The sequence below is a fragment of the Meriones unguiculatus genome, assembly GCF_030254825.1.
Source record: "Meriones unguiculatus strain TT.TT164.6M chromosome 13 unlocalized genomic scaffold, Bangor_MerUng_6.1 Chr13_unordered_Scaffold_28, whole genome shotgun sequence".
NCBI classification, from domain to species: domain Eukaryota; kingdom Metazoa; phylum Chordata; class Mammalia; order Rodentia; family Muridae; genus Meriones; species Meriones unguiculatus.
In genome coordinates this window covers 9,633,989-9,661,674 of record NW_026843644.1, presented here as the reverse complement: position 1 = coordinate 9,661,674, position 27,686 = coordinate 9,633,989, and the positions used below count along the sequence as shown (strand labels likewise).

The window sequence follows — 27,686 nt, the reverse complement described above, 5'->3', positions numbered from 1 at the left end:
GATAAAAAAACATGCATAACTTACTAAAATGTGTTTTCAGCAGCAGCTTCTATTCTAAAATAGAATGTCTGTGATTGTTCTACAAAGTGAGGGGCTCTTATTTTGTTTAAATATACATTTAAGAAAAAAGTTACTTAAAACTTACTTTAAGTTACTTAAAAAAGTTACCTTAAGTTACTTAAAAAAGTTACTTTAAGTTACTTAAAAAAGTTACTTAAAAGTTACTTAAAATAATTTAATTTTAGTATACTAATAGGTTTTATTAGTAAAAAGAAAACTAATATATCAAAATGATCATTTTTTATTTTTAATACATCTCAAAGAGTTTTTATCAGGTCTTAAGAGAATAATGTAGCACTTAGGGAAGAAGATGCACCCTAGCAGCCCTGCACTAGAGGCCAATATGGAGAAGACCTCCACAGCCATGACAGCTTTGCCTTTGGTGCTCTGGTAGACAGGGATGAAGATGACCCAGACACTGAGGAAGACCAGCATGCTGAATGTCAGGAACTTGGCCTCATTAAATGTGTCAGGCAGGTTCCTTACCAGGAAAGCCACAGTGAAGCTGCCTAAGGCCAGGGTCCCTAAGTAAGCCAGCACACAGTAGAAAGCAGTAACTGAGCCCTTGTTGCATAAAATGATGACATGAGCATGTACAGAGTGTTCATCAGTGTCAATATAAGGAGGTGAGGTTCCCAGCCAGACTCCAGAGAGAATAAATTGGATCAGGACACAGATGGGGATGACAGCATTATAGACGCCTGAGACAAACAACCTTCTCATTGTTCTCCCTGGTTTCATGACCCTAAAGGCCAGAATTACAGTTATAGTTTTTGCCAAAATGGTGGAAATAGCCAAGGTGAACACAAGTGCAAATGTTATTTGTTGCAGTATGCAGGAGGTTGTGTTCGGGCGTCCAATGAAGAGAAAGGAGCAGAGGAAGCAGAAGAGGATGGAGATGAGCAGGGTGTAGCTGAGAGTCCTGTTATTGGCCTTAACAATGGCAGATTCTCGGTGTTTGAGAAAGATTCCCAAAACTGCAATTGTGTTGACAGATAAGCACATAGCTATGCATGCCAGCGCGATGCCCAGAGGATCCTCAAAGGAAAGAAATGTCACTGCCTTGGGCAGACAATAGTTTCTCTCTGGGTTTGGGTACTCTTGACTTGGGCAAGGGATGCACTCCTGCTGATCTGTATGGAGAAATTGGATCAACATTTCACCTTATATAAATATCTATTTGTTGCACATTTAATTCATTAAAGTGCTTTCCAGTGATGTGTGTGTTCTGGTATATTTTTCTTCCTGTTACTGCCAAGTACACGAACTCTTTATAATTCTCATTTCTACTGTTTATCTTCTTTAATTAAAAATAAGCTTTCTTCTCAGCAGCTTATCACTGTTTCTCAAGGGCAGTGAAATCTATTTTATTCATATTCAGATAAAGTAATACTGTCAAGTGAGCCTTCAAATCTGTTTTTACACTTTGAGATTCTAAGTATGTGTACAGTGTATTTTGGTGATATCAATGTATAAAAATACACTTCCTTGTTTCCATCATCATGGGTTCTTCTCATTTTTCTTTTTACTCACTGTTTCAGTGGATATTTGTTATCCCACTCCTATAATTTTTCTAAGGTAACATGGGAATAAGTTAGGTCTCACCTCCATGACCTATGGAACAGTTCTGATTTGGCGATAAATAAACATCAACAAACTCCAGCTATAATTTCAGACCAATCATTACCTATCTCAGCTGTGGAAGTTGAAAATAAATTTATATAATCTTTGACCTCCTTTGACTCAGGACAGGACTCTTTGTCTTTCATTATTAATTCCAGAATAATCCTGGGAATTGTTCTAACTTTCACTCTTGTTCTTCCAGTAATATTCTGAAGACTGAAAATGACCTGCATGTCATAAATACCATAAGTCTACAAAAATGTTAAATCAGAAAGGGGGAATGACACAGCCATATTCAATGAAATTGTTGAGAGTTATGAAGCCAGTACAGTTGCCTGGTGCTATTGCAGCAAAGATGAGCAGATTGTTACAATCATTGTTCTTCTATTTCTAACTTCTGTTTTTTTTTGTTTTTTTTTTTTTAATTGTGTTTTGCATTACTGGGGAATTTCGGCACTATGATTCAATTTCTTTTTTTTTCTACAGAAAAATGTCTGAGTCTTTTTTTTAATTAGGCATTTTAAATTAATTATAGTTTCTTCACATTGTATCTTAGCTGTAGCACCCTTGCTCATTCCCTCCACACCTTCCCATGCTCATCTCCTCTCATGCCCCTCTCCAAGTCTTCTGATAGGGAGGTCCTCCTCCTGTTCCCTCTGACCCTAGCCTATCAGTTCTCATCAGGACTGGCTGCATTTTAAGTGGACCAGGGACTGCCTCTGACATTAACTCAGTGGCTGGCTCTTTGATCACCTCCCCTTAACAGGGAGCAGCCTTAGTAGGCCATAGAGGGAGACAATGCAGCCAGCCGTGATGAGACCTGAGCCTTATGAAAATACTAAACTTAACTTTATCTATCCACTGTTTAAAAATCTTTGTGAGCTGGAGATTGTTAAGCAGAGTTAAGCAGAGAGAGAGTTGAGGCCATTATTTCAGGAGTTTTCTTGGGGTATATGAATTTCTAAACAGTATATTGGTGCAGGGTAAACAGAGGCAATGTGACTACCCTGAGAGGCCTGGAGATTCATGTATAGGTTTAAGATCTTTTATTATAGGCTTAGAGCTTCCTGAAAATGTAGTTTAAAGATAGAAGGTCACAGAGAGCACACTCCTGACCAAATAAAACTCAGTAAATAAGATAAATTGACTTAACTAAACTTTTTCTACTTTGTAGCATAGATGGTGATACATAGATAGAGTAAAGGGAGCTATTTATTTGTATTTGCTATGCATAAAGAGATCAGTTAAAGTGTTTTCTGTTTCTCTGGACTACACTCATACTGCAAACAATGGGAGCCTGAAAGCAGGCTTTCCCATATTAAATGTGTTTTCTTTGAAGGAGACATTCTTTAGATTGTTTAAAGTAGAGTTATAGGGCCAATAATGATAATCAAATATATTCCGTGTGTACTGCTTAAATTGTAACTGAGCTTTTATCCCTGGATAATTAAAAAACATCAAATACCCATTCTCTACCACTTGTATAATCATTAATCTGTGTTTGTACTGTGAAACTTGTATAAACCAGAAGAGCCTTGTCAACAATAAGTCAGAGCCAAAGAAAGGTCTGAATTTTAGAAGTCAGCTGCTAGATTCCTCTGACCACTTCAGCTGATGAATTCTCTCTCTCTCTCTCTCTCTCTCTCTCTCTCTCTCTCTCATTGCTGACTCCATATCTGCTCTCTGTAACACCCTGCAGACAAAGACCTCTCCTTTCCATGCTCAGGATTGCCCCACAGAAAGGCTCCTAGCACAAGCTCACAGAGAATGAACTCCCAACAATAGAGCATGCATAGGGCAGATCTGGGCTCTCTACACATATACAACAGTTGTGCAGCTTGGTCTTTATGGGGACACCTAACAGCAAGACCAAAGCTGTCTTTGATTCTTTTGTCTCCTAATTGGACTGCCTTGTGTAGCCTCAATGACAGAAGTTGTGCCTAATCTTATTGCAACTTTATATGCCAAGGTTGGTTGATATCCATGGGAGACTTCTTTTTTTGAAAAGAAAGGGAGTAGAGGCACATTGGGTTGGGAGGTGAGGTGAAAGAGAGGGTCTGGGAGGAGAGGTGTGAGCAGATGCTACAATAGTACACACACAAATTAATTAATAATATAATAAAAAGAAATAACATTATAATAGAAATGAATGAAACAGAAATAAAGAAAACAATACATAGAATTAACCAAAGGAAGAGCTGGCTCTTTCTGAAGATAAAGAAAATTGACAGACTCACATCTCAAATAAATTAAGGAAAAAATAGAATACTCAAATTAACAGAATAAGGAATTACAGAAAAACATTCCTACAGAAAGCAACAAAATTGAGAATATTCTAAGGAAATATTTTTAAAATACTATATTCCAGTAAGCTTAAAAAATGTACATGAGATGGATGTTTTAGCTTTGCCCAAGCAACCATTATTCAAAGATGAATTCAACAATAAGTCAACAACCTAAATGGACCTAAACATACCCATAAATAAATTCAAAAGGTCACAAAATGTTCCCACCACAACAGAAAGGAAGAATGAAAGATCAAAAAAAAAAGAGAGAGAAAGAAGACTCTAAGATGGTGGAGACCAGTGTGCACTGTATCTGAGGGACAGAGATTCAGAGACTCTGAGACCAGTGTATGGACAAGTGGCTAGATCCAGAGCATCAACTTTGTGGCTTCCTCTTATGGACAGGCCATCTAGGAAATGGAATCGATATGATCCAAGCCCTCTGTGGCCATCTCACTGATCCAGAAGTAGCAAATATTGGGCCACCTGCCCCTTCACATTCTCTAGTGAATTTGGATCTCCATATCCAGGGACTCTCTGCTCTAACAGCCAGAATTCAGAAACCTCTTGTTCTGTGTGGGTCAGCTTCAGGATTACTAGGAGAGCACCCCAGCCACTAAGCCACTGTTCTTCTGGTCTCCCTGTGGACACCAAGTGAACAATAGAATTACAGGGATCCCAGATCCAAATTACTCAGGGGAATCTGAATACAGGGAGCACAGTTCGGAGCAGGCCTGTAAGCTGCAGCCCAGCTTTATTCTGAGGAATCCCACAGATGCCACCTAGGGCACCTGCACCTGTACCATGATAATGATGAGTACCAGTACCTGCACGCCAAAATTCAGAGTTCCAGTGCATCCACACCCCTGTCCTTCATTTCACTTGTCCCTACATATTTATGTTTCCATACACTGCCCTGTGCCTTGTCCTTCAAGATGCTGGCATCTGAACTGCCAGCACCCATTCTTGAGTCACTCCATATTTGACATCTTCCTGAACACTACTCTAAACTCCAAAGACAGGAGGATCCAGTCTTTGGTGCAGGTTCCAGGAAGAAATAGGTAAGGCTACAGACAACAAGATGGCTAAAGGCCAGCCTAGAAACATAGTCAAGACAAACTGGGACATCCTGGCTACACCAGAACCCACTCCAAAGAGCAATGGGTATTCTAATGCAGCTGAAACACAGGAAAAGGACATTAAATCTATGTTTATGCACTTATTAGAGGCATATAAAGAGGAAAAAATAAATGTCTTGAAGAAATACAGAGAAATACAAGGCAAACAAAGAGAGGCCATCATAGACAAGAAACCACAATTAAACAGGTGAAGTAAATTATTAAAATTATTCAATTCTTGGAAATGGAATTTGAATCAATAAAGAAACACAGAGAAAGCCCTGGAGATGGACTATTTAGAGAAGAGATCCAGTACCAAAGATATAAGCATCACCCACAAAATATAAGAAATGGAGCAGAAAATCTCAGGCATTGAAGTTACAATTGAAGAAACTGATATACCTCCCAAAGAAAACAAAAAATTAGAAAAGTGCAAGGACTCCATGAAAAGGTGAAACCTAAGAATAATAGGAATAGACTAAATAGATGATTCCAGGCTCCAAAGTGCAGAATATATTTTTAATAAAATCATAGAAGAAAATTTCTCCACCCTTAGGAAAGAGATAGCATTTAACATACAAGAGGCTTCCAGTAACCCAAATAGACTAGACCAGAAAAGAAAATCCTCTTGGCATATAATAATCAAAACAATAAATCTACACAATGAAGAAAAAATATCAAAAGAATCAAAGGAAAAAGATCAAGTGACATAGAAAGGCAGACCTATCAGAATAACACCAGACTTTCCAACAGTGGCTATGAAACCCAGAAGGGCCTGGGAGGATGTCATGCAGAGGCAAAGCGACCACAGATGCCAAAGCAGACTACTGTAGTAAGCAAAACTTACAATCAACACAGATGGAGGAAACAAGATATTCCATGACAAAACTAAATTAAAACAATGTCTATGCACTATCCCTGACCTTGAGAAGCTACTAAAAGGAAAACTCCAACCCAATGAGAACAACTACACCCACAAAACACACGATATAGATAATATCAGAACAAAAATCAAAAGAAAACAAGCACACAAACACACTATCCACGATAACACCACAATAAAAGGAACTGAAATTCAATGGTGACTAATATCTATCACCATCAATGGAATCAGCAATCTAATAAAAAAACATGTTAACAGAATAGTTATGGAAACCAGATTCGACATTCTGCTGCATACAATAAACACACTTCAGCCCCAAAGATAGACACTACCTTAGAGCGAAGTGGTAGAAAAAGGTTTTCCAATCAAATGGATCCAAGGAGCAAGTGGCAGTACCATCTTAAAAATAAAATAGTCTTCCAAACAAAATTAATCAAAAGAGAAGTGAAGGATATTTCGTCCTCATCATAGAAAAATCCACAATGAGGACAACAATATCTTGAACAACTATGCCCCAAATAGAAGGGCACCTGCATTTGTAAAAGAAGCATTATTAAAACTTCAATCACATATCAGTCCTAACACAGTAATAATGGTAAACTTCATCACCTCACTCTCACCAAGTGACAGATCATTGTCACAGAAGCTAAACAGTGAAATAGTGAAGCTTATATAGGTCATGAATCAAATACCTAATAGAAGTCCTAAAAAATGGTCACCCAGACACAAATACGTCTTCTTCTCTATAAATCAAGGAACTTTCTCCAAAATTGAACATATATTCAGGCAAAAAGCAAGTCTTAACACATCCAATAAGACTGAAATAATCCCTTGGATCCAATTACACAACCATGTTCTAAATCTGGACCTCAACAATGACAGAAAGAGTAAAAGGCCTACACATACGCATGGAACCTGAACAATTCTACTCAATAACAGGTGTCATGGAAGAAATAAAAAAGTAATTAAAGATGTCCTAGAATTCAATAAAAATTAAGGCACAACATGCCCAAACTTATGGGACACAATGAAAGCAGTGCTAAGAGGAAAATTCATAGCACTGCGTGCCTTCATATAGGAATTTGAGACATCTCATACAAGCAATCTAATAACACAACTGAAAAACCATGAATAATACAACAAGATGTAGACAGGGCCAAGAGGAGTAGAGGGCTGGAAATAATCAAATTCAGTGCTGAAATCAATATACTAGACATGAAATGATTCAAAGAATCATCGAAACCAAGAGCTGATTCTTTGAGAATATCAACCAGAGAGACAAACTCTTAGCCAAAGTAACTAAAAGGTAGAAAGACACTATCCAAATGAACAAAATAAAAAAGGAAAAGGGTGATAGAAGGACAGAAATCATGGAAATCGAAGGAATCATTAGGTCTTACTTCAAAAGTCTATACATTACAAAAACTTAATATCTATATAAAATGGACAGTTTTCATGGTAGATTCCACTTAGCAAAGTTAAATCAAGATCAGGTAAATAAAACATCCTATCTTCCCCAAGGAAATAGAGGAAGTCATCAAAAGTCCCTGTCCAAAAAAGCCAAGGGCCAGATGGTTTCAGCTCAGAATTCGACCAGACTTCAAAGAAGAGTAAATATAAATACTCTTCAAACTATCCCACAAAATAGAAACAGAAGGAACATTAACAAATTAATTCGATGAAGATGCATTCACGTCACAGTCAAGACCCAAGAAAGACATGAACTTCAGACCAATTTCTGTCATGAACACTGACACAAAAAACTCAGTAAAATACTCGAAAACCAAATACAAGAACACATAAAAGATATCATCCACCACTGTCAAATAAGCTTTATCCCAGGCATGCAGGAGTGGTTCAGTCTATAGAAATCCATCAATTTAATCCACCACATAAACACACAGAAGGAAAAGAATTCCATGATCATTTCCATAGATTCAAAAAAATCCAATGCCTGTTCATGTATAAAATTTTGGAGAGATCAGGGTCACAAAGCACATACCTAAACATAGTAAAGTCAATATACAGCAACCCTATAGCCAACATTAACCTGAACAGAGAGAAACTCAAATCAATCCCAATTAAGGACTTCTATTAGGTATTTGATTCATGACCTTTGTAAGCTTCATTATTTCACTGAAATCAGGAACAAGGCAATGATCTCTGCTCTCTCCATATCTTTTTAACATAGGAATTGAAGTCCTCTGTCACTCTGCAAGGAATTTAACCTATGATAGCATTATATCTTAGAATATAAAGAATATTTAATTTTCAACATTTGATCATTTCCAATAATACATAAAAAAATTCCATTTGTATTATGGTTTTCTAAGGATTGGCCTTTTTAATAGAATAAATAGTAGATTCTCATCATGATATTAATGTATTTTCCTTCTGACTTTTTATTTTTTTGTAAAAATTTTTATTTTAAAAATAATATAATATAATTACCTCACTATGCCTCTTCTTTTTCATTTCTCTAAGTTGTCTCCTGGACTCACCTTATATTTATTCACTCTCAAATACATAGGCTCTTTTCTCATTAAATGTCTTTGTGTCTTGGTGTGTGTGTTTGTATATAAAAATGCAACCTGCTCATTCCATATGATTTTGCTTATATATGTTATCACACAGTTGACCACAACCCTAAAAAGGCAGCCATGTTTTCATTTACAAAGACTTGCTTTTTTCTATTGTTGATACTGAAAATAACAACTGTGTTGTAAATGCAGTTCAGTTTCTTGTGCATTCAGAAACAATCAGATATGTAGTTTTCCTGGAGTTACTTTGAGGCAATAATCATTAGGTTTGTTAATCACAGAAATACAAATCTATCCTGGACAACTGGAGAACTCACAATTAATGGAAAGCTCATAGCATGGAACACTGCAAGAGCTGAGATGGCCATTCTGTGCACCCAAAAGCAGGTTTTTGAAAAGTAGGGTGCATATGACACAATAGCATGAGAATTGTCACTCTAAACTTCACACATCGTGTGGCTTCAGCAATGATTAAAAATGGATTCAGGGATGAGTGTTAGAGACATAGGGAACAGCACTACTTTATGACACCAAGGTCACTTCTTAACTTTCCCCATCTCCATTCCCAAACAGTTTGAGTAAATGTATTATTTTTCTACCTGTCTGGTTGGAAATGTGCTGCTCTGGACAAAATGCACAAGAAAAACAGCAGACCGGTCTTTCTTTTTGTAGTACTTTCCAGAATCCTGGAACACAGCTCTGTGTACATACAGATTGAGGAGTCTGAAGGCAACACAGAAAAACTGGTCATGATATCGAACATTAGATTAAAATATTTTAGGCTAAATACATGTAACCTATGGAGATTGTATTTCTTTATGACTAACTCTGATGTTTTAATGTGGGACTGTAGAATGGAGATTTAAACTTAACAAACTTTCCAATACTAAATGTTCAACATGCCTATATGGTGACCAAACAATGACTCACTACTGCCTATCCTGTGTGAAATGTGTAGAACTTCAACATATTCTCTTCTGTGAGGCAGCAAGCCAGAACTGATTTTATTGTATGAATTTTGGGACATTTGGGTTTTAAGAAAAGAATCCAATCACATTTGCCTCCGAGCACACTTCTTTCTACCTTTATATTTCCAGTCTTGTAGTAACACCCATGCACTCTGATTCAGCTCCAAAAGGAAGTTCAATTTTCTGGTGAAATGGTTTGGCCATTGGTGAATTATAATCTGTTACTGTGACTTTTACCCTTGACTCCCAATGCTAGGGATTATTCTATGCCTTTCTTTTCAAACCTTAGTGTAGTCATCAAATGGGATTTTCAGCAGTTGCTTTCTTAGATAATCACATAACTAATAAAATTCTAATGCAATTTTAGTTTGTTATATATTAGAAATTTGTAGGACAGGGAATATTTCTATCGTAGACCTCTTTTCTGCCTTGGTTTGGATTCAGTTTCTGTCTAATGAATATGTACATATTAACAGGAATATGTTTCTGGATAACTGGATCAGCTGTTAAGAGTGCACATAGCTCTTGAAATGAAATATAAGTTCAGTTCCTGACACACATATTGGGCAGCCCATATACATTGCTTAGAGAAATGTCTTGTGTCCAAATCCATAATTTATTAATTATTTATGCTAGCTCACATCCCTGTAAAATTATTGATATGCTTGAGTATGAGTTATGTGAATGGAAGGAATGCTTGAGCATCAGCTAGCCTTTATAATTAAGACGTGAAAATTTACAGAACTTTGTGTGCATGTGTGTTTACATATAGAAACACACATACATGCCTTTATATAACCATGAGCACTCAATCATTCATTCACTGCATTATGAATGAACACAAACATTCAAATTCAATTCATCTAATTGTAGCTAAGGAATTAGGTGACATTATGTGTGCATTTGTATGTATATTTATATGTGTATGTATATACATATATGTAATTCTGAAATATTAGTTCATTTCTGATTTAATGTCATCAAACAGAACTAAAGAGATGTTTTAGTATTTAACATGCATGCCACATAAGCAGGAAAACATGAATTTGATCATGATGAAAGGATGGAAGTAAAGTTGGGTACAGAAAAATAGGCCTGTAATCCAAACTTTATGATCATGAAGACAGAGAACCTAGGTAATTCTGTCCACTGAGTTCAGCAAAATCAGAAAGTAAGGGTTTCACAGATAAAAATAAAGTTGACAGCAATTGAAGAAGATAACCACAGTTGATTGGGATTTAAGAAGCACACGTGTTCAGGTGCATGAACACCCACACACAAGCTAATATTCACAATAGACATAAGAAATTAAAATTTCACAATCATTTTAAAAGTTCAAAGAATCATTACACAATCAATTTTTATAATTCTTTACAAATAATTCCCTTCATATTAAATACTGAAAATTTTCCAGACCTGTTTTAATTTGCTTGGCCATTGAATCAGAACTTCATTGATGAAAAAGCCTTGATCTTGTGCACTCTTGAAGACAAACTCTCCCACTTTAAGTAACAATGCATTTCGTAAACTATATGCAATAAAGTTTTGTATATCATATGTTTCCCTAATATTCTTGTTCTCATCAAAGCTTATTTCATCTCCAGCAGCATTTATAAATTTAATTTTCCTCAGAAATGGATGCAGCTGAAGAGAGACATCATATGATATGAGTGGCCCACACAGATTACTGGCTGACTTTAAAGAGAAGTTAATTTTCCCTCTCTCTAACATTGCTTATTTTTGTAAGTGCTTAATTTGTTTATTCATCTTCCCAGTTGTTTAGTGAAATTAAAATTATTTCCCATAGAAATAATGCAAGAGCTACTGAACACAAGTAGAAATATTGTCTATGAGATGCAAGATAGTATAGTGTATAGCATGTCCTTAGTTGAAAAACGGTCCTGTGTCTTTCTCCAGGACCAGAAAATAATATTTCCATTTAGAAGATGTAGATTTGAAGAGGATCCAAAATGGTGGCACCCAGTGGACATGGTTACTAAAGATTCGACTGTAGTGACTTCACAGCAAGTGAGAGATCATGCTGTGGACTTGAAAATTCCAGTGTCTATGCTTCACAACAGTACAGAAGATACTAGAAGGAAAACCCCAACCAAAGGAAGTAAACAACACCCAGAGAAACACAGAAAATAAAAAGCACCACTGCTGCAAAACTAAAAGAACAGAAACACAAAAACTTGCTGCAATCATAAAAATCAAAGTAACAGGTACTAGCAACCATTAATCATTACTATCACTCAACATCTATGGACACGATTCCTCAATTAAAAAAAAACACAGACTAACACAGTGGATGCGTAAACAGGACTTATCAATCTGCTGCCTACAAAAATTTTTAAAAACAAAGGAGGACATTACCTCAGAGTGAAGGGATGAAAATAGGTTTTTCAAGGAAACTGACCTAAGAAGCAAGTTGAAAGAAGCCATCCTAATATCTAATAAAATAATCTTTTAACTGTATTTATTCAAAACAGATAAGAGATGACACATATCATAGCAAAAAGCTACATATGATGGAAAAAAAATCCACCAAGATGATATCTCAATTTTGAATGTTTTGCTCCAAATACAAGGGCACCTACATTTGTAAAAGTAACATTACTGAAGCTTAAATTATACACTAATACAGCCACAGTAATACTGCAAAATCCGACACTCACCAAAGTACAGGTCATGAAGACTGAAAATAGAGAAACAATTAAACTAACATATGCACAGATCAAATAGATTTACAGAATTTTCACCCAGACAAAAAGAATATACCTTCTTTTCAGCACCTTACAGAAGCTTCTTCAAAATTACCCTTTAACTTTGACAGAGAGTGAGCCTCAAAAAATACAATAAGGTTGAAATAACCTTTTTATCTTATCAGACCACCATGGATTAAAGCTAGATATCAATAACAATGGAAACAAGAGAAAACCTAAAAAAAATATCTCATGGAAAATGAACAACTCAGTGACCACTGAGTCAGGGAAGAAATAAAGATTTTTTAGAATTCAGTGAAAATGAAGGGACAACATGCCTAAACTTCTGGGGCACAATGAAAGCAGTGCTAAGGAGAAGTTTCATAACATTAAATGTCTTCCTAAAAAGGATTAAGGCATTCTCATAGTAGCAACTTAAAAACACCTGTAAAAGCTCTAGAACAGACAGAAGTAAACACACCGAAGATGAGTTGACAGCAGGAAATAATCAAACTCATGGATGAAATCAGTATCATAGTAAAAACCAAGAGCTGTTTCTTTTGAGAACATCAACAAGATAGACATACCTCTAGACAAACTAACAAAAAGTCAGAGAGACTGTATCCAAATAAACAAAATCAGAAATGTAAAGGGGGAATAACTCCAAAGAATCATTAGATATTATTTCAAAAGACTGAATTCCACACGTTTTTAGATTTTTAAAAAATCTAAAGGAAATCGAAAATTTTCCTGATAGGTTTCACTTACCAAAGTTAAATCTAGATCAGGTAAGCAGGTTAAAGAGTTCTATAACCCCTAAGAAAATAGAAGCAGTCATCAGAAGTCTACCAAACAAAAAAAATCCCAGAACCAGATGGTTTTAGCATGGAATTCTACTAGAGTTTCAAAGAGGAGCTCACACCAATATTTCAGAAACTATTGTACAAAATGAAACAGAAGGAATATTTCCAAACTCAGTCCCATGAATCCACAGTCACACTGGTACCTAAACCACAAAAGGACCCAACAAAGAAAGAAAAGTTCAAACCCATTTCCATTAAGGACTTTAATGCAAAAATACTCAGTAAGATACTGGTAAAACCAGTCCAAGACCACATCAAATACATCATCCACTATGATCAAGTAAGCATCATCACAGGGATGCAGGGATGGTTCAACATATTTAAATCCATCACTGTAATTCACTGAAAGAAAAAAAATTAAATAAACATGTTCATCTCATTGTATGCAAAAAAATCCTTTGATAAAATTGTGCACCACTTCATGATAAAAGCCCTGTAAGGATCAGGGATACAAGGCACTACATAAACATAATAAAGGTAATATACAACAATCTGATAACCAAAATCAAATTATATGGGGAGAAACTCAAAGCAATTACACTAAAGTCACAGAAAAATACAAAGCTGCCCACTCTCTTCATAGCTTTTCAGTGCAGTACATTAAGTTCTAGCTAGAGTTATAAGACAACTACAAAACATAGGGATCCAAATTGGAAAGGAAGAAGTCAAAATTTCCCTATTCACAGATGATACACTATTATATATAAGTTTTACCAGAGATGTTCTACAGTAGGCAAACCCCTTCACCTCTTCAGTAAATTGGCTGTTATAAAATTAACTTATAAAATCAGTAGTCCACATGACTAAAAATGATAAATGGGCTTATAAAAAATTAGGAAAACAGGATACATCACAATAACCAGAAATAATATAATATATCTTGGTGTAACTACCCAAGCAAGAGAAAGACCTCTATGACAAGAGCTTCACATCTCTGAAAAAAGAAACTGAAAAGGACATCAGAAGATGGAAATATCACCCATGCTCATGGATTGGTCAAATTAACATACTAAAAATGACAATCTTACTAAAAGCAATCAACAGATTCAATGCAATTACTATCAAAATACCAGCACAATTCTTCACAAACCTTGAAAGAACAATTCTCAACTTCATATGGAACACACACACACACAAACACACACACACACAAAAAAAAACAGAATAGCTAAAACTTTCTGTATAATAAAAGAACTTCTGGAGGTATCTCTATCCCTGACTTCAAGCTGTACTACAGTGCAATAGTAATAAAATCTTATGGGACAAAATGAAAGCAGTGCTAAAAGGAAGTACATAGCACAAAGTGCCACCAGAAAGAAGTTTGAGACATTTCATACATGCAACTTAATGACACACCTAAAATCCCTCCGTGGGGAAAAAACAAGCAGACACACTAGAGGAGTAGACAATTAGAAATAATCAAACTCAGAGCTGTGATCAATGAATTAGAAACAAAGAAAACAATTCAAAGAATCAGTGAGAGCTAGTTCTTTGAGAAAATCAACAAGATAGACAAACCCTCAGATAAACTAAATAAAAGGCAGAGAGAAATTATCCAAATTAGCAAAATCAGAAACAATAAAGGGGACATAACAACAGATACTGAGAAAATCCAAACAATCATACCAAAGCCTGTATGCCACAAAATTTGAAAATCTAAACGAAATGGACAATTTTCTTAATAGATTCCATTTACCAAAATTAACTCAAGATTGGGTAGATAGATTAAATAGTCCTATATGCCCCAAGGAAAAAGAAGCAATGTCAAAAGTATCCCTTACAAAAAAGCCCAGGGCCAGAGGGCTTCAGTGCAGAATTTTACAGTCCTTAAAAAGAGCTAACTCCAATTCTTTTCAAACTGTTCCACAAAACAGAAGAATAATGAACATTACCAAACTAATTCTATGAGGCCACAGTCACCTTGATACCAAAAGCTCAAGAAGACCCAACAACAACAACAAAGACCTTAGACCTATCTCTCTTATGAACATTGATGAAAAAATACTCAATAAAATACTTGCAAACCAAAACCCAGAATACATAAAATATATCATCCACCATGACCATGTAGGCTTCATCCTAGGCATGCAGGTTCAATATACAGAAATCCCTCATTGTAATCAATCATATAAACAAACTGAAGGAGGAAAAAACCACATGATCATCTCCTTAGATGCTAAAAAAGCATCTGACAAAATCCAGTACCCATTCATGTTTAACTAAGTCTTGGAGGCATCAGGGATACAAGTCACATCCCTAAACATAGTAAAGACAATATACAGCAAGCCTATAGCCAACATGGAACTAAATGGAGAAAAACTTAAACCCTTTTCTATTTTAACTTATACTTTTAATTATAAGATGAAAATATTCTATTGGATTGACCACAGCAAATTACTTAGTAATAACGTAAGATTCTAAGCTTCCCCTGCTTATGAGTGAGGCTTACCTGCCATGGTAGAAGCCAGTCTGTGTTTCTGTCTTCTTTAGATCCCATTTCAGTATTTCTCAATAGCATTTTATGTAGGGCGTGGGCCACTGCATACACTGCATTCCATATGGAGTAGCTGGGCTCAGAAATAGCTATCATATCATTTATTTTATCCTTAGTCTTTAGGGAAATATTCACTGGACAGGGTTTATGATTTCCACATCGCAAAGCAGGGGGTGAACAATTAAAATTATCAATCCAGAATTTAGAGATGTAAACATCTCCTGGGTAATGAGAAGGAGTAAGGGCCTCAAGAAAGTGCTTGAAGCCAGGGATAGTTCTCTTTTTTAAAAATGATAAGCTTCCACTGAATAGGTTTATCAAAACATACTTTTTACTTGTTATAGACTCTAAGTATGTCGAGTGTGGCTTTGCAAAGATCCACACCTTCCTTCTGGTTACAAAGATATTATGAATGTCTACACAGAAGAACAGCAAGTCATCTATACCACCATAAAATAAATTAACATTTACTCGTGTATGTTGTTTCAAGTTCTGCAAACCATAACCATATTTTACATTTTCCTTAAAATTATCTAGGAGTTTTTCTGTAAAGGCCACACAGATATCTTCTGATACCATCTTTACTTTCAGGTCAGAGAGAAACTCCCTTCCTCTCTGATCATCAGACACAATGAGCCCCACCCACTTCCAGCCAAAGTGGAGCAATAAAGAAATCACTGCTTGGGCTAGACCTCTGTCTTTAGTAGACATCTGATAAAGGGATGGGGATGTATCTTTGTCACTAAGCATGGAATCAAATGGTCCATATGTAACCTGAAGAAGCAAAGAAAAAAGTGATTCTGAGTTTCAGGTATTTGGAATCATCACCCTGAGTGAGGAAGTTACTTAATAATTCAAATATGAGGGTTAAAGGGCTGAATATTGTTAAGGAGGATGTCTTTTGTGAGATTATCTTGTCCCTAAATCATGTGTTGTAATACAGTCTTTTACAAATACCATAGGCTCCAAAGTTATTAAGGTGTCTTAAGCAGTCAATAAGCTGTTCACTGGCTATGAAAGGCAAGATAGATCTCTATGGTGTAGTAACAATGCAAGAGTATCTGATGTAGAGAAAACTGCAGAAAGCATTAACAGGTACTTTCTTGTCACATAACACCATATTTCCAAGAACCTTCATCTGTAGGAAAGCAAATATGGAAATAGACTAATAACGATTTTAGAGATTCAGTTTCTTAAGTTAAAAATGGTTCAAGTTATGATGACCTGGGGCCTCATTGCCAGGGTTTACTGTATCATCCCTCTCGATAGAGTTGATAGAGACAAAACTCAGACAGATGTAAATCATTGCTTTTTATTTTTTATTACATTAGGTTAAAACACATTTATGAATTATTTAACTGAGTGATAACAATGAGAGTTACCATGTGGTTTTTTTTAATCTTGATTATTGCTGACCCTTGTGCTCACCAAGTATGTTCTCTGTTTGTAGTAATGACTGATGACAGATGTATTTCTTCAGTGTAGCCTTGCAAGAGTCAGTTGTATGATACAGCTAAGTGGTTGGTCTCTGTAGGTGCTATTCTGGGATTTAATTTCCTGAATGAGATCATTAATTCCTTGAAAGTTTTCCATCAGTGATGGCATTAAACATTGTGCCAAACTTAGTTACATGTCCTGGACTTTCTTTTTCCATATGTGAGGTATTGACAACTGTAGGAATTTTGAGATGTTTATATGCTAGATTGGGTAGTTAGGTATCTTTGCTGTAGAATTTGACTTATGATCAAATATAGACTGAGTATCTGTCATAAATAATCCACTGTTTGGAGATAGAATCATGGATACTACTAAGTGATCTGCTTAGATATTCCCAGAATTTGCTGTCCATGATTTTCACCACTCTGTCATCTGTTAAGTATTGCTATATCAAAATAATTTGTTCACTGCTATTTGAAATCTCCCTACACTAAATATAATACACTTCTCTGTTTTCTTTTGTTTGTTCTGTTATTGTTTTTCATTGGTTTGTTTGTTTTGGTCAGGTCTGTGATTGTGCTTAAAATATCTTTCTAACTTACTTGTGGGACATTGTAGAGCTCTGACAGTGTTGCAATTGCAGCAGAAAATTCCGGCTTGTTTCCTGAAAGGATTCCTAGAGCCTTCTGTTGAGTGTTGCACTTGTAGTTAGGGATATAATCACTCCTTCCAGACAGCCACATCAGAGGGCCCTCCAAAGTTTTTTTGTTAGAATTAAAGGCATTGTAGATGTGGGGACCCAAAGTTATATTGGGAAGCAAGTTTGAGTCCTTATTAATCTCTTCAATGGCAAAGTATAAGGTCAGCAAATATTGATAGTTTCTCCAATTGTATCTAAACCAGAGGAACAGAATGATGGGTATTGTCAGTACATTTTTCTCAAAAAGTCTTTTATCAAATACAGGAACCTAGAGGTCCTAGCCTTTGACTTTTCTTGTGATATACCTTGTGTGAATGAGCCCATGACAACCCAGGAACATCATCGAATGGCTCCTAAACTCTCAGAAGTTTAACTGTTTCTAACATTTTTGGTGTACATTGTGTGCATAAAATATCACGTGTTTATATCATATGAGTACTGAATACATAGGTGCTTATGTTGTTTTGGCTCATGCAAGCACAGGATTATGAAAGAGTCACTAAAGTATTCACTAGGAATATAAGTAAGAGCTTCATGTCCATTTATATGGTAATTATTCTATATCATACTCACTTGAAAAAATTCTAACAAGTTTATATGCACTCTTAGTGTTAAAGTGTCTCTTTGTGGTATATAGATAGACCACTTTGAATAAAAGCTAGCATCAGTTCTCAGTGCCCACATGGTGGCCTTGGAAACATGGTTAGCTGCAGTTCCTAAGAGCCCTTCTGGCATCTTTGGGCACCAGGCATACCTGTGGTATTCACACACACACACACACACACACACACACACACACACACACACATATATGAAGGTGAGCTCTCAAGTTCACGAAATAAGAATAAATAAGCATGCGCAAAATAGTGTTCTTGGGTTTGAAAAATGATATGTTATGACTAGTTGCTGCTCTTGTGGAGGACCCTGAAAACAGTAGCCAGTTTTAGATTCCAATAGTGTGTAACCCCATTTCTAGGGGATCCATGTCCTCCACTGGCCTCTGAAGGGACCATGTACACAAGTGGGACACACACTAACATGTAGGCATAACACTCATAAACATAATGTAAAAAAATTATTAAATCTTTACAAAAATTCAAAAAGTAGTAAAAAATGTAGTAAAGGAAAGGTGTTTCTCTAAGCTTTCAGATTAAATGAATGAGTAGAGTTTCCTGGGTAAGGCAGGGGCAAAAGTAACTTAAAGTAGCATATAAAAGAGAGGAAAACCTCCAAGTACATTAACACAGTACAAAAGTGCTCACAATAGGAGAAAGTGGATTTAAAGGTTTATAAATGAAAGTTTTAAATGTCCAGAAAAAGTGGTTTAAAGTATGTGAAAATGAGACTTAGAGAGTTTAAAATTTCAGAGTTTTAGAATATTAATCAGTGGAGTTCTGATATACTATGAAAACCACCAGGTGAAAGCACTGGCTAGTTTTCTCATAGTTACAGGATCAAAGTTTTTAATGTCCTTTCATTCCTGCTGAAGATATACTTCAATGCTTCTCATTGTGCTGAAATCTTATCTGTCATTACATATTTAGAGAGAAGAAAGGCTGTTCATTTTTTAGCCCAGAACCATTCCTTTTTTGGTGTCCAAGCTTATCTGTCTACTACAACTGTTTATAGAAACTTGTTACCTGCTTTTCCTACAGTGAAAATTTCAGTGTAGATTATACAATGTGGTCATGTTAATATATTCAGAACTTGTATAACAGTGTGTAAACTTTAAACAACTCTGATTTAAACATCAAGGAGTTGAGACTTGATGCACCTATCACAGGTCAAACAGAATCTAGATTAAGACCCGTCAATTTTAACAATTCAGCGTTTTCTGTCTCTTTTATATCTCTGAGGATAGGTTCTTTTCTTCCTCCTTTGTTGGGATTCCTTCTATCTCTGGCTGCAGTGGGCTACTGAACTATGCTTTCTCTATCTTGTTAAAGCATTACTAAGTGTTCTTTACTTCCAAAAAAAATTAGGAATCCTAGTGTGTGTGTCTGTGTGTTTCTATACAAAAACTCCATAACTATACAACTACCAAGAACAGAGGCTTGTATGTTTATTTCCTACTCAGAGAGGAAATATGTATTGAAGTTTCAAGAAGGTACTTTTCTTCAAAGGACTATCCTAATCCCAAAATTGATGTTCAAATGAACATATGTATCAATTATAGCATCAACTGAAAAAACAGGAATTTGAAAAAGCCTAATGAGTCCTCCACAGTATCAAATAACCAACAACTTAACTCAGAGTTTCTCAGAGAGATAAAGTGGAAGATGAGTACTTCAGAAAGTAAAGAGATGAACATCAGAAAAGAAGACAGAGCCAAGCAATGACTTCAACTGAGCTTTGAGGCAAGAATCAGCAGTCTCCACCAGAACTTGGATGAGGGGTAGAATAAACAGTTGTACACAGTAAAGACTGAGTACCATAGAAGACAAATCATAAGAGAAAATTGAGATTGTGAGGGAGAAGAAAGACAGATAAAAAGGTTGCAAATGAAAATTATAAAACCTCTAATCAAATCAGAGAACACTAGGTTTCCAGCAGAGCTAACTAAACAGAGAACAGAATATGAGCATGAATGACATGAATTTCAGAGCACCCATTACAATATCAATGATAAATAAATAAGTTATAAGTATGACCACAGTATTTAAACTCTGAGATACTAAAGCCAGAACATGTGAAACCAGAAATTCTAAGATTTGTACTGAGAACATAGGGATATTCAATTTCACTCTAACAGAAAATCTCCAAGTCTCTGGAAAGAAACAGATATTTAAACATAAGACATTTAGATGGCCAAATAAACCTGAGAAGAATGGAAACTTATCTTGACATATTACAGTCAGGGTGTGAAAAATATGTAAGTCTCACCATGGAATCACACCATGGAGCAGACATATAAGTTGTTCTTTTTTCTATCCCTGATTTCTTTCTGACTGGAAACATAACAAAGAGAAGTGGAAATGTTTGCAGAGGCATAATGAAGCAGAAAAAAAAATTGTGAAACTTTTTTTTTACATTGTTCTGTATCTAGTTCATTATTTTCATTGGAATTACATGTGTTTAGCAGGTCATGTACTATCTTTTAACCAGAACAAGCATAGTACGTTCAAGCAAATACTCACAGGTCGACATTCCATAGTTGACTTGGTTCTCTGTCAAAAATATTCTGGCGGTATTGGGATAGAACAAGTGGGATCGAAATGGGGATAAATGTAGCGATGTTAAAGTCTGCCCCCATGTAGGTGTTGGTCTCCCTGTAATAATCACATTTGAATAAAGGCATCTCCATTGATGTATACACATGTTGCAGGAGGAGGCTGAGGCAAAGCAAAGGAAGGGGCATATCAGGCTATTCACTACACAGAGACAGACCCCTGCATCAAGGCAGATCCAAGGAGATTATTGGCTTAGGTCTTGGAACAGGCTCAGACCTCAACAATGTCAGAGAAGACTTTGAATGCTGCAGCTGCTTCCTATTGTTGCTTCAGGCTCTCAGTCTGTGTATATCCAATGGTTCTCATGACAGGCCAGCACACACACTGCAGCAAAGTCCAGACATCTGAGGGTCACAGTACTCAGGTATGTCTGTCACTGTAGCCAAAATTGCTCTGAATTTGCTGTCCTTTTATTGCTTTATTTGCCTCTCATCCATGTACTCTTGGAATCCCATAGCCCTGGGGCTTTGCACCTGATTCCTCTATGTGGGTGAAAAACATGTTTGGTTCTTTCTTTCTTCCACAACCTGTATGATTTCATCATGGTCCACAGTGACTTTGGAGAGCACCAGAGTCTGAGACAAAATTGTAGGTCATCAAAAACAATAGCTTGTTTGTTTTGGGTTACTGTTGTGAAAGGTAGTTTGAATATTTGATTTATTCTAGGAAAGGGAGCAAGGGCAATCACGCTTTGATCACTTTGCTAGCTCTTTGATCACTTCCAGCAGTCAAGGTGGCTAAACTAGGTAATGGGAAAAGTGGATCCAGACAGTTTTGATGAGACCTGATAGGCTACAGTAAGATAGTAGAAGAGAAGGACATCCCTTATCAGTGGACTAGAAAAGGGGCATCGGGGTGGGGGCTGGAGAGGGAGAGATTCCAATCATACTTTGACATGGGGTTTTGACCAAGAAAGTAAACACTGGTGACTCAGCCTTATGCAAGACACCTGGTTTCAGGGTTCTCAACTCAGCTTTTGCATTCAGACCTCCTCCTGGATGTCTGGCACCAAATTCAGAATTATACAGGACCAAAAGAGGGGTCAACCTGCTCATAGTCAATTTAAGTCATGACAGGCAACACATTTACGACTTGTGTGCTTAGTTTAGAGAATCAGCCACTTTCCTCTTTACATTTTTTCCTGATTAAAAGACGAACATGAATCACCTGAAGAATCAGGATAGGAATAGGCTTTAGGACCTGTGAATATGAATTCAGTTTTGAACCTGGCAGCAGAAGTCTTGAGATGGCTGGATTCAGTCAACTGTCTCATAACAACAACCAAAAAGAAAAATACTTCAACTCTATACTTTTTCTACTTTAGTGTAACACTATTTATCATAATTACTGCTGATAAAATATCATGGTATTATTATATATTATTGTTATAATATATACAATATATTGCAAATCAAATTTTGATATCTATCTTAGGTAAAATTCATTCATGAAAACGCAGCCATGAAATCAAAAGAGCTAAATCTGCAAGAGGCTTTGAAGGAAGAAAAGTGGAAAAAAGGTATAATGTTAATTCTTATATATAAGCAAATGAAATAATTAATTGATGTCTCCTATGTATAATCTTACAAAATTTTGGTTAATGGAATTTAAAAAATATATACAGATTAATTATACACAAACAAATCTATCTACCTATCTATCTATCATCTGTCTGTCTATCTACCTGTTTATCATCTATCTATCTATCTATCTATCTATAAATATAACTATATAGTGAAATTTCTATGTAGGCACAAGCTTAATTTCTCTATATTCAGTGAGTTAAGTAAGTGCAATGGAGACTTGCAGTGAATTTATGGAGGGCAAATTATAATATTGACAAAAGTGTGCATTGTTTGGGGATTCCAATGAGACTCCTTTGGCCACCACCTCAAGTAGATATAACCCAGTCTTCATTTGATGACAAGTGACATCCTGTTGGGACTCTCATATTATTTCATTTGGATCACCTTCAGCTATGTATATATTGCAGGAAGCTTCTACTGTGTTAGTTTGCTACAGTAACATTCAACTGACATTTAATTTTGGCTGTCTCTCTTCATAGTACTTTCCTTAATGTCTTCTTTCTTCCCCACTTCCAACCAAGTCTTCTTTATGAGCCCTTCTTCAATCTATAAATAACTATTTTATTACCCTATCCTAGGGAGATCTATTTACTTCTTCTCAAACACTAGTCCCTTATTCTTTGTGTATCCTACATGGTTTTATGTACTGTAGGATGCTTATTATTCCCTTTACAAGTAATAATATCATGTAAGTAGATGCATGCCATATTTGTATTTTTGAACTTGTGTTACTATATACTCAGACTGACTTTTTTCTAGTTTACCTGTAGATATGCATTTCCTTTGAAATTTCATGATTTACTTTTTTAAATGACTGAGTAATATTTTGTTGTGTAAATGTCCACATTTTCTTTATCTATTCTTCTGTTGATGGATGTCAGGGTTATATCCAAATTTGGGAAGTGTTGAGTAGAGCAGTCATAAACATCTTTGCAAAAATGTCTCCATGGAAAGATGAAACATTTTTTGGATATATGACCAAGAGTACTATAGTTAGTTCTTGAGGCAGAACAATTCCCTTCTTGCTGAGGAAGAGCCACAGAGATGTCCTTAGTGGCTAAACATATTTGTACTCCTACTAGTAATGTCTGAACATTCTTAGCCCTATGACTCTCTTTAGACCATATCGCAAACCACACCACATCACAAATGGTTTTCATTTCCCTGATGACTATGGACCTTGCACATATCTTTAAATGTTTCTCAGCCATTTGAATTATTTTTTTAAGAATTCTCTTCTGATATCTTGTTCTATTTCTTTCTTCAGAGACTGAAAGTTTTTGTTTTCCATGCAAGTCTTTGACTTGCCTGGTTAGTTACACCAAGGTACTTTATATACTTTGTGGCTATTGTGAAGGGTGTTGTTTCCCTCATTTCTTTCTCAGCCCTTTTGTCTTTTGTATACAGGAGCGCTGCTATTTTTTGTGAGTTGATTTTGTATCTAGCCACTTGGCTGAAGGAGTTTATCAGCTGTAGGAGTTCCCTGGTAGAATTTTTGGGGTCACTCATGTATACTATCATAACAACTGCAAATAGTGACCTGACATGAATTCATGGACTGGCCCTTTGATCACCTCCACCTGAGGGGATAGCAGCCTTACCAGTCAAGAGAGGAATACAAAGAAGCCAGTCTTGATGAGACCTGATAGTCTAGGGTCAAAGTGAAGGGGAGGGGGGGTCCTACCCTATCATTGGACTGGGGGAGGGTCATAGGAGAATAAGAAGGAGGGGGTAGGATTGGGAGGGGTTGGAGGAGGAGTCTACAGCTGGGAACCAAAGTGAATAACCTGTAATTAATAAAAATAAAAAAGTCTTTATTTAGAATTGTAGGTGTGTTTTATTTAGATTGTAAATTTTCTTTTGACTTATTTATGCATTTCAATATTAGCCTTTATTTCGGTGTGTAGATAGTAAAAGTATTTTAGTTTTCTGTACACTGCTACATTTTCAGAATGATGGCAGTCCTTTGTTATGCAGAAGATTTTCAGTTTTCTGCTGTATTTCGGAAGACTGTTTATCTTTATGCCTGGGCAATGGCTAGGAAGCTCTCCACTGCTCATAGATAAGATTTATAGAGTAAAACTCTCCATCCCAAGAAAAACATTCAACATCAACATTCAGTGCAATCTTCATCAAAATTCCAGACAAAGGACAATTTTCAGCTTCAAATAAAAGCACAAATAAACTATGACAGCTAAAACAATCCTAAAAAGAACTGCTAGAGGGATCACCCATCCAAGATTGAATTGAACTAAAAACTATAGTAGAAACAGCATGGTATTGGAAGAGATACAAACACTTTGCTCAATTATGACATTGATGACCCAGGTAGAAATTCACATACTTATGAACACCTGGTATTTTTAAAATAAGAAATCTTGAAATAAACAGTGGAATAAAGACAGCATCTTCAACACATTGTTGTGGTCAAACTGGAAGTATGCATGTAAAATAATTCAAATAGATCCCTACTTATCACTCTGCACAAAACTCACCGAAAATAGGTTGAAGACCTCAGTAAACTCAATAAACAGAGAATGGATGAGAAATTAAGAACAGCCTTGAACTCACTTCCTGAAAAAAAAAAAGACTTTCTAAACACAATAGCATTTGTTATAGTCTTGAGAATGTTTTTTCATGTTTTGGACTGTATTGGTGAGGCTTATCACTTGAGTTTTTGCTTGACCTCTTCAGTTTTTTTTATTTCTAGTTTTTACATAGCTTAATTAATTTATTTTTAATTTTATCAATTACACTTTATTCACTTTGTATCCCCCCATAAACCCCTCTCTTTCCCCCTCTTAATCCCACCTTCCCTTCCTCTTCTTCACTCATGTCCTTCCCAAAGTCCACTGATAGTGGAGGTCCCCCTCTCCTTCCTTCTGATCTTAGTCTATCAGATCTCATCAGGAGTAGCTGCATTGTCATATTTTGTGGCCTCGTAAGGCTGCTCCCTTTTCAGGAGGAAGTGATCAAAGAGCAGGCTAATCAGTTTATGTCACAGGCAGTTCCTCTTCCCATTACTATGTAACCCACTTGAACACTGAAGTGCCATGGGCTACATCTGTGCAGGGGTTCTAGGTTATCTTCATAACCTAAAACTCATAATCCTTGGTTGGAGTATGAATCTCTGGAAAGACCCCTGTGTTCAAATTTTCTGTTTTTGTTGGTCTCCTTGAGGTTTTCCTGTCAACAACAAGAGAAACACCACTGGGGCAGGGAAGAAACAAAGAAAGAAATTAAATAATTTCTAGTTTTTAATGAAAATGAAGGCACAACATACACAAAATTATGAAGCACAATGAAAGCAGTGCTAAGAGAAAAGCTCACAGCATTTTGAAAAAATGAAGTGCCTTCATAAAGAAATTGGAGAGGTCCCATAATAGTAATTTAGCAGCACACGTGAAAGCTCTAACAGATAGAGGTAAATACAACAATATGGAGTAGATGACAGCAAATATTTAAACTTGGGGCTGAAATCAATATATTGGAAACAAAGAGATTGATACAAAGAATCAATGAAACAAAAAACTCGTTCTTTGAGAAACTCAACAAGATAAACAAACCCTTAGAAACACTAAATGAAAGGCAGAGGGAGATTATTTAGATCAACAACAGAAACAAAAAGGGTGACATAACTAGAGACAATGTGGAATTAAAAAAAAATTATTAGGTCTTACTTCAAAAGCCTGTATTCCACAAAATTCAAAAATCTAAAGTAAACAAATGATTTTCTAGATAGATTTCACCTACCGAAGATAAATCAAGATCCAAAAAACGTTTAAACAGTCCAATAACCACTAAGAAAATAGAAGGAATCATCAAAAATCTCCCAACATAGATAGATAGATAGATAGATAGATAGATAGATAGATAGATAGATAGATAGATAGATGAAGACTGCTCTGGTCTGGATGGTTTTAGTACAGAATTCTGCCAGACATTCAAAGAAGAGCTAATGTGAACACTCTTCAAACTCTTCCACAAAATAGAAACAGAAGGAACATTGCCAAATTCATTCTATGAGGCCACAGTCACCTTGACGCCTAAACTACACAAAGACCCAACAAAGAAAGAGAATTCCAGACCAATTTCATGCATGAACTTTGATGCAATAAAACTCAATAAAATAAAACTGAATCCAAGAACACATCATATACATCATTCCAGAGATGCAGGGATGGATCAACATACAAAACATCATCAATGTAATCCACCATTTTAACAAACTCAAAGTAAAATATTACATGATCATCTCATTAGATGCAGAAAATGGCTTTGACCAAATATAACCACCCCACCATGATGAAAATCTTAGAGAGATCAAGGATACACAGACAATACTCAAACATAATTAAGGCTATATACATCAAGCTTATTGCAAGCATCAAACTAAATGCAGAAAAATTCAAAGCAGTTCCACTAAAATCTGGGACAGGATTAGGATGACCACTCTCTCCATACCTCTTCAATATAGTACTTTAAGTTCTACCTAGAGCAATAAGACAACAAAGGGAGATCAAGGGTATAAAAATCAGGAAGGAAGAAGCCAAACTACTGCTATTGGCAGATGAGATGGTAGTGTATGTAAGTGACCAAAAACAGTCCACCAGAGAACTCCCAGACATGATAAACAGTTTCAGCAAAGTAGTTGGACACAGGAGTGATTTTTAAAAATCAATAGCCCTCCTGTACAAAAGGAACAAATGTGCAGAGAAAGAAATTAAGGAAACTGCACCATTCATAATAGCCACAAATATTATAATGTATCTTGATGTGACTCTAACCAAACAAGTGAAAGACCTGTATGAAAGGAAATTTGTATCTGAAGAAAGAAACTGAAGAAGATATCAGAAAAGAGAAAAATCTCCCATGCTCCTGGATCTGTAGGATTAACACAGTAAGAATGGCCACCTCACCAAAGGCAATCACCATAAAAATCCTATCACAGATCTGTACAAACCTTGAAAGAACAATACTAAATTTCATAGGGAAAAAAAAAAACAGAATAGGTTAAACAATACTACACAGTAAAAGATCCTCTGGAGTTATCTCCATCCCTGATTTCAAGCTCTACTACAGAGCAATAGTAATAAAAACTTCATGGTACTGGCATAGAGATAGACTCGTTGATCAACTGAATTGAATCAAAGACCCAAAAATAAACCCAAATACCTTTGGTCAACTGAATTTT

The 27,686-nt window shown here is 35.9% G+C and overlaps 1 protein-coding gene across 1 annotated transcript; it reads right to left on the bottom strand.

The window, feature by feature from the left end:
• Positions 1 to 220: 220 nt before the first annotated feature.
• LOC132650691 (vomeronasal type-2 receptor 116-like) lies at positions 221 to 17,836 on the bottom strand (the record flags this gene model as incomplete). Its single annotated transcript, XM_060376031.1, has 5 exons — positions 221 to 1,193; positions 9,109 to 9,232; positions 10,894 to 11,121; positions 15,495 to 16,339; positions 17,575 to 17,836. Coding segments are annotated over 5 exons (2,358 nt in total), but the record flags the coding sequence as incomplete, so codon positions are not given.
• Positions 17,837 to 27,686: the final 9,850 nt, after the last annotated feature.